Below are 8,891 nucleotides of genomic sequence, written 5' to 3' on the forward strand. Positions count from 1 at the left end.
AGATATGTGGGGAACTAAAGGCCCCACCTTGCATAGGTCCGAAAGGAAGTTACTGGGGGCATGGCCTGGCTTGCTTTGAAAGTCTGAAGAATACTTCTGCACTGCTGAGGAGTGCATGCTCAGCATGTGATCATCCTTAAGATACACCCTCTGGGGGCAGGGATTTCCAGGTGCCTTTATAAGCTCTGTAACACCTGCAATAAATGAGTCCCTGCTTGATAGGCTCCCCGTTGCGCCTGAGTGTTCCCGGTACTGGGGGCGGTGTGGGCTGGCGAATGGCATGCTTACTCATTCCCAATCATCACTGCCTGGGGGTTGCTGGTTTGAACCCCCAGCATGTACTCTTAACAACAGAGCAACTGAGCCATCTCTCCAGCCCCATTTGAGGTTTTTGGGTTGTTTTTAACATTTATTGTTTATTTGTTTATTGTTGGGCAAGTACATGCCACAGCATATATGTGGAGGTCAGAGGACAATTTGAATATTTATTTATTTATTTATTTATTTATTTATTTTTATGTGTATGTGTGTATTGCCTGCCTGTAGGTAAGTGCACCTGTGCCATGCAATGACCACGGAGGACACAAGAGACTGTCGGATCCCCTGGAACTGGAGTTACAGACAGTTGTTAGCTGCCATGTGGGTGCTGGGATTCAAACCCCAGTCTTCTGCAAGAACAACCAGTGCTCTCAACTGCTGAGCCATCTCTCCAGCCCCAGAGGATAATTTGAAGGGCTTAGTTCTTTCCTTCTACCATGTAGGTTCCAGGGATCAAACTCATGTCATCAGACTTGGTGGCAAGCACCCTTATCTGCTAAGCCATCTCGCCAGCCCTGTTTGGGTTTTTTTGGGTTTTTTGGTTTTGTTTTTTTTTTTTTTTTTTGTTTTGTTTTTTTGTCTTTTTGAGACAGGGTCTCCCTACAGCCCCAGCTGGCCTGGAATTCACTATGTAGACCAGGTTGGCCTTGAACTCACAGAGATCCGCTTGCCTCTGCCTCCCAAGTGCTGGGATTAAAGGTGTATGCCACCATGCCCAGACAGTTTGGTTTTTTAATATTTTATTATTTTTTATTTTTATGTATATGAGTGTATTAGTTACTTTTCTGTTGCTGTGATAGAAACACTGACCAAAGCAACTTATAGAAGGAAAAGTTTATTTGAGCTTACGGTTCCAGGGGAATTACAGTCCATCTCGGAGGGGGAGGCATGGTGGCAGGGGTGGCTGGAGGAAGAGTGGAAGCTAAGCTCTCAATCTTCAAGTGGGCACAGGAAGCAAGAGAGCAACTCAAGATCCAGCAAGGCTTAAGAACTCTTTAAGCCCGCCCCCAGCGACATGATTCCTTCAGGATAGCCACACCTTCTCAGACCTCCCAAAACAGTGCCACCAACTGGAGACAAAATATTCAAATACTTGGAGCCTATGGGGAACATTTTCATTCAAACCACCACAATGAGTATATTGCCTGCATGTAAGTACGCCCTGTCCTGTAATAGCCTCAAAGGTCAGAGGAGGGTGTTGGATCCCCTGGAACTGGAGTTACAGATGGTTGTTAGCTGTCATGTGGGTGCTGGGAACCAAACCCAGGTCCTCTGCAAGAGCAGCCAGTGCTCTTAACCACCGAGCCATATCTCCAGCCCTTTTTTGTCTTTTTGAGACAGGGTCTCTCTGTAACCACACCTAGCTTGGAACTTGCTATGTAGATCAGGCTGAGCTCACATCTCACAGAGATCCACCTGCCTCTGCCTCCTGAGTGCTGGGATTAAAGGCATGTGCCACCAGGGCTGGCTCCTATTTGGTTTTGTTATTATTGATGTTTGTTTTTTGGTTTTGTGTGTGTGTGTGTGTGTGTGTGTGTGTGTGTGTGTGCTGCCTGCGTGTATGCAAATGCACCGTGTCGGGCAAAGCCCACAGACGTCAAAGAGAGGATTGGGTTCCCCTGGAACTGGAGTTATGAACAGCTGTTAGCCTCCATGTGGATGCTGGGAATTGAACCCAGGTCCTCTGCAAGAGTAGTCAGTGCTCTTAACCGCTGAGCCAACTCTCCAGCTCCCTATTTGGTTTTTTTGAAACAAGTTTACATAGCTAAGTCTGGCCTTTAACTTCTTATCCTCCACCTCCCAGATGCTGGGATTACAGGCATGCAATTCGACCTGGCTCCCTGCAATATTAAACTGACAGCATCTGAGGCCTATAGCTGCCACACTGGACCTCACAAAACTACAGAAGGGCATTTTTCCCCATGTGCACACACTCCATGCACAGCCACAGACAACTTCATTCGCCATCTACACAGGCCACCAGCCCCTTTCCACTCAACAACAAGCAGCTTCCATTCTTGTCCCCACCATCCATGCTCAGTAACCTGGGGGCAACTGATCTCAAATCTAAGTGAGGACCTTAACAATGCTAGAAAATGAAGGGTAAGGTGGGCCTCCCTGGTCGTCACTCATATCTCAAAGTTGTCTCTAGCTCCGGCATCTCACCTGAAGCCCAGGTTTGCATAGCTCAGAACGAACCCCATATTCCCTACAGTTGCAGGTAGCCCTCAGCAGGGCCCAAATGCAGGCCCTGCTCCCTTGCCATTTCTACCACCTTGGTATGCAGGCCAGAGTCTAGGTTACCCTGAACTCCTCTTTCTTTTATGTCCCAGCACAAGCCAGTCCTGACTACACCACATTCAAAGCAGACCCAAGATGTGACCAGGTGTAGACCTGATCTGAGCACACTGTAATGGCTAATCCTGAGTGTCATTTTGACTGTATCTGGGATTAACTGAAATGAGAGGGGCCTTGATTGGATCATTTGAACTTGGAAGACCCACCCTAAATGTGGGTGTTACCTTCTGACGGCAGCCTGTGTAAAAGGCCATGGCAGAAGGAGTTCTTGCTTTTTTGCCACTTGCCTTTTCTCACTGGTACGTTCATCTTGCTGCTGTGACCACCTTCTTCAGATTCCAACACAGACTGAAGACTAGCAGATCTCCCAGGATCTGTCAGACCTTCAGTACCAGATTGGGACTACTGAGACATTCAGACTCATGGACTAAGCAACTACTGGATTCTCAGCCTCTCCAGTGTGGTGTAGCCATGGTTGGACTACTTGGACTCTATCCTGTAAGCTAATCTAATAAATTCATATATATTCTACTAATACTGTTTCTTTAGAGAACCATGACTAATACACACAGCCTGTGCCACAGAACCCAAGGCCAGCAATATCTCCACCTTCAGGGTTCCCCCTCACCATCTCCACTTCCTGTACCCTGGGGACCATCCAAGCATGATCAGACCCAACACCCACTGACTGGTGCAGTAGCCACAGGGCTTGTGTCTTTAGCCTGCTGTTCACTATGTGGCCACCAGAGGATGCCTGTTCACACTGACCACAGGTCCTGTCCAGTTGTGCACAACCCTCTCCAGGTAAGTCCCCAATGTTCCCTGTGAGATACCTGCAGGATCTGGCCTGGCTTCCTCTCCCAGTAGCCGCCCTGCTCTTCCTCCTACATACTATGCACACGCCTACCTAAGGGACTTTGCAATTATGGTTCCTGCTTCCTTCAGCTCTCTACTTCCTTGCTCACCTTACCTAAAATTCCAAAGCATCCCTACTTCATTTTATTTTCCTCCTTAATCAGAGAACACTCTCTCTCTCTCTCTCTCTCTCTCTCTCTCTCTCTCTCTCTCTCTCTCTCTCTCCCTGTGTGTATACATATATATACATATATACATACATGATCTTTGTTGAAGTGTGGCCTTATGCAATATTTGAGAGCTGTAGTGCATAAACTATGCTAAAAAAATTCTTCACAATCCAAGCATGGTGGCACATGCCTTTAATCCCAGCACTTGGGAGGCAAAGGCAGGCAGACCTCTGAGATGGAGGCCAGCCTGGTCTACATAGTACATTCCAGGTCAGTTGGAGCTACAGGGAGACCCTGTCTTTAAAACAAATTCCTTGCCAGGCGTGGTGGCACACACCTTTAGCCCAACACTCAGGAGGCAGAGGCAGGCGGATCTCTATGAGTTCAAGGCCAGCCTGATCTACATAGCAAGTTCATGCCAGCTGGGCCTACAGGGAGACCCTGTCTCAAAAAGACTGTTAAAAAAAATTTTCTCAGTTTATCTGATATTCAAATGTAAGAAGTTATAGTGGGGTGAAGAATATCTCCTACAAATCTGTGTTCTCCCAAAGAAAAAATGGGGGGAGGCAGAGTCTGTGCAGACCAGGCTTGCCTCAAACTTGCAGCAACTGACCTACCTGTGCCCCTCAGGTATTGGGTTACAAGTGTGCACCACCATAGACTGCTCAAGAAGCTTCTAAAGTGCCAGACCTGGTGGTACACACCTTTAATTCCAGTACTGGGGAAGCAGGCAGATCTCTGTGAGATAGGGGCCAGCCTGGTCTACATAGGGAGTTCCAGGCCATCTAGGACTATAGGGAGACGCTGTCTCAAAACAAAACAAAAAGTCTAATGTTTTAATTTCAAATGCCCTCAGATTATGACTTCATTTGGAAACAGGGTCTTCTTAAGGAATAAGGCCCAGGATGAGCTTAGATCACAGTGGGTTAGAATGGGTGCTAAATTCCAAGAGTACACACACACAAATACACACATACACACACACACACACAGAGAGAGAGAGAGCCCAGAAGGATCTGAGAAGGAACAGAAGGAAGTGTCTGGCAGCTGAGCACACCCTGACAACCACAAACTGGGAGCACCAGCAGAAGAGCCCAGCCCTGCCTTTCCCATCTGGCCCAGCCCTCCAGTGCTAGGAACAGATTCCTAGTGTTTCCAGCAACCTTGTTTATGGACATTGTTATGACCAACCCTGGAAATAGGAGAACTGGGTGCCCTTTTGTTTGCTTGGAAAAGCAGAGATCCTGCGTTCTCAGCACTGTTCAACACTGTGCTTCTGCCCTATAAGAGCCATGAAGCAGCACACATACACCTGCCCCTTGCACCACTGGGCCCCAAACCTTGAACCATTCAGGAGAATAAGAAAGCACTCAGTAACTGTGGAGTAAATCCAAAGGAAGAATGAAAATGGAAAGGGTCAAGAAAGGTCATCGCTAAGGTCACCCACATAGCTAGTGAACAATGACCCTCAAGTCAGAACTGCTCTGAATCCATGTCCCCTACCCACGGTACTTTTGTTATCAAGGGCCACAGAACCTGCTTCTTTGGTCACCTCTACTGTGCCCTAGCACCTGACCAGGAAATCTCCTGCCCCACAGATAGGGGAGTACTCATATTCTTTCTGAATCTCTGTGTATTTTTAATTTTACATGCAAAATACTTTGGGGGCTGAAGAGATGGCTCAACAGTTAAGAGCGCTGGCTGCTCTTATAGAGGACCCAGGTTCAATTCCCAACACTCACATGGCAGCTAACAACCATCTGTAACTCCATAACATGGGTGCACCTACCTACCTGCAGACAATACACTCATACAAATAAAATAAAAATTTTATATATATATATAAACAAAAACCAGCCAGGCATAGTGGCACACACCTTTAATCCCAGCACTTGGGAGGCAGAGGCAGGCGGATTAGTCCAGCTGGGGCTACAGGGAGATCCTGTCTCAATAAGACAAAAAAAAAAAAAAAAACTCTACCTTTAGAGGTCACATGTGCCCCATTACAAAACTTGGAAGCAGGTGGTCAAGGGCAGGGCTGGGACTGAACCTCCTCCAACCTTGTGACCCTTCTGACCGTGAGCACTTCCCAGGCTCTCCCTAAGCCTTGCTTTCTGTCTATACTAATGGACCTGGTGGCAGTAGCCCCTAGTCTGCAGGACACGAGTGTATACAGGGCTATGAACTGTTATTATTCAAGGCAAGGCAGAGAGGGCAGCCACAGGATGGAGTGCAGGATGAATTCAGCAGGCCTGTGGAGTCCCAACCCTACCCATTCCAAGAAAGCCAGTCCTGACCGGCTGGTGGGAGGAAACCCCAACTTTGGTGGGCATCCGGCTGACCTACAGCCTTGGCTATTTCAGGTGACCTTTGACCTTTGCTGACACTGATTTATGGCTGGGCCTTGGGTCACTGAGTTTCTATCTGACCTCTGAAAGGGCTGGAGATGAAGGTCAGCCTTCATGCCAAGACACTGACCTGATATTAGCAGGTGAGGGTTAGGTTCTGAGACCTCATGACCCCTGTGACCTTGGTGCTTCCTAGGCCCTACCTGAGGCTTACTTTCTATCTGCACAAGTGAAGCAGATCAACACCCTTTTAAAAGAAACCAGGGAGTTCTCACTTGCACCTCCCAAGTGTGAGGACAAGGCTGAGGGAACCAGCTCTGAACCAGGAAGCAGCCCTCATCAGACCCCAAATTATGGACACTTTGAACCCAGACTTACAGTCTGATGCCCATGATGATAAACACTGGTAGGTTAGACACCCAATCTATAGCACTTTTGTTATAGCATCCCAGCCTGAGACAGTACTAATTCTCTTCATGGTCTCAGCAACACTGAGATCCTTAGAGATCTTCTCAGCCCAGAGCTCAACTTCACATCTTCCAGTCACTCTCTGCTGTCCAAAAAGCTGCTCAAATAACTAAGTTCCTTCTTCCTACAGCTCCCCCAACATGCACGCACACAGGCATGTACACACACATAGGTAAGTGCACAAGTTCGTACATGTACACGGCCTCCTGCATCTCAGTAGGTGGTAGTTCCATCCATCCACCTTCCACAGGCTCAGCCAGGGCTCAGGCAACCTGGCCTGGGCCTCCCTCCTGTGCCCCCACAGCTAATACCTTCTAATCACCACCAGCCACCAGTGTCTGACTACTTCTCACACTTCAACTGCTATTACTCTCTCATTATCTCTCCCTGAACAAATGTAACAAACTGAATGATAGTGTCTTTGCTCCAACAGTCAGACAATTCATTTCCTGAAAGACAGTAAGAAGAATGCTAACTCCTAAGAATTTGCTTCCTCTGCTCAGAATCTCTCTATGGCAGCCTGCTCACTGAGTCACATCAAAGCCCTCTCAGTGGCCCACAAGGGCTCAGGACTAAGACTCCATGCCTCTGTCCTCATCTCCCTGTCTGTCTCCTTCTGGCCCTGCATCTCCTCCAACTACCCTGGTGCCCTGCCCCTAAGGAAATTTACATTGTTCTTCCCTCTCTTCCCTCTGCCTTCTCAGATATCCATCTAGCCCGTGCCCTCTCCTCACTCAGGTATCAGCTCACCTGAGACTTCCTCAGGGTGCCCCTCCCCAACTATCCTATCTAATCCAGGACCCACTGTCTCCCTTTGTCCTGCTACTGGGTGCCACCGTTCTTCATGGCACTTACCCTACCAGGCATCACATTTTACATCCATTTTATTTCTCAGCTCCCCATCTGGAGTGCTGGCTCCATGAGGGTGTAGCTACATCTGTCCTGATCCCAGCAGAGTACCCAGCACTTAAAAGAGAGCCAGACTCCAAGTAGGTGTCAGTCACTATGTACTGAATAGACAGATGAGCAAATAGGCATAACAGGGCTGAAGGACCATCCTCACCTGCAGCCTGGCCAGAAGGTGGTGGTAGTGAAACAGGGTGCAGAAGTCCACATGAGCAGAGAACTCCTCCAAAGCTGCCCTCTCAGCTGGGCTGGAGTGAAACTCCTGGCACCAGGAAAGAAATCCTGGTTAGGCCTCTTTCCCCTTCCCATAAGAGGAATCCTTTCCCTGGCAACCCACACATAGGATCTGAAGTCTGGGCTTTTTAAATTTTATTTGGGTCTGAGTGCATTTGGCCAATTGTACTGAACCCAGTATAACACAGGGAAAGCAGAAGTCTTAAGGAGCCAGAGGCTGGGTGCCTGCTCTACCCCTGACGTACCATATTCACAGAATGAGTGTTGTATGCCAGATACTCTTTGCTGGCAGAACATTCCCCAGAGAAGAAACAGAGGTTGATGGAATAAGAGCCCTATTTTTTTTAGTTCCTTTTTTTTCGAGTTCATCTTTTTATTGAGCTTTTTCAACTTCATACAACAGTTCTTAATCAAATTCAGACCCCCTCCCCCTTAGAACCCTATTTTTCTGAGGGGGAAACTGAGATTCAGGAAAGACCTTTGCTAAGGGTCATGATGGGCCCATCTGACTCCACCATATAGAGGCTGTTCTTCATTATCATGGAGCATGGGCAAAGGTCTGTACTTCCCCAAGCCATAGTTTCCTCATCAGCAGAGGGTTGCAGAGAAGTGCTGATGGGGCTCTACATGCTCATATGCATGCATATGTGTATGAAGTCTAGTATAGGACTTGGTACACACAGCAAGTATTCAATAAATAATTATAACATGATCATCTTCAATAATGGCAGGTCTGACAGTGATGGTGGGCTAAAATCTCAAGCTCTAGAACAGATCAGGACTGGGGTGAAGAAAGGAACCCAAGAGGAAAAAAATGTAAGGAAGCATTCATTTTTAGAGTCAAACAAGCCTGGGTCACTACCCTTGGAAGTCTGTGACTTTCTTCTTACCTTACATGGAAAATAGGATGATGGTGGTCTCTCTTACTGGGTTGTTCTAATGATTCCATAGGTGACAAATGTTTGATATAGTGCCACAGAGTAAGAACTCAGAGTATGATAATAATTAATATATGGCTTTTGACTTTGTAGATATACATTTCATTAGGTAGTAGAAATAGTAATGATAAGGATAGTGATATCCATTTCACAGAGTGAAACCTCCCAGAGTGCCCGTTCAAGCCCCTGGAACAAGCAAGTCCCGGGTCCATTAGATATCTTAACGCTCTAGACCCAGCATTCAACTCTTTATTCACCCATTTGGGACGCTAAGGGGACGTAGAACTACAACTCCCAGGAGACGCCAAGACAGTCGAGCAAGTATACAGTTCTGTCCCCACCCACCCACCCCCAGG

At 47.5% G+C, this 8,891-nt stretch overlaps 1 protein-coding gene across 5 annotated transcripts in view; it reads right to left on the minus strand.

Moving 5' to 3' along the window:
• Positions 1-8,891, minus strand: part of Tmem143 (transmembrane protein 143) — a 26,844-nt gene that overhangs the window by 17,028 nt on the left and 925 nt on the right. For 4 of the 5 annotated variants that reach the window (XM_017801125.2, XM_008844975.3, XM_017801126.2 and 1 more), the window contains exon 3: positions 7,521-7,625. The exons of the other annotated variant lie outside the window; for it this stretch is intronic. In XM_017801125.2, the coding sequence (XP_017656614.1) occupies positions 7,521-7,625 (105 nt within the window). The remainder of the gene's footprint in view (positions 1-7,520; positions 7,626-8,891) is intronic. 5 annotated transcript variants of the gene reach the window in all.

This window comes from Nannospalax galili, unplaced genomic scaffold (assembly GCF_000622305.1).
Source record: "Nannospalax galili isolate Female #2095 unplaced genomic scaffold, S.galili_v1.0 scaffold960, whole genome shotgun sequence".
Lineage (NCBI taxonomy): Eukaryota > Metazoa > Chordata > Mammalia > Rodentia > Spalacidae > Nannospalax > Nannospalax galili.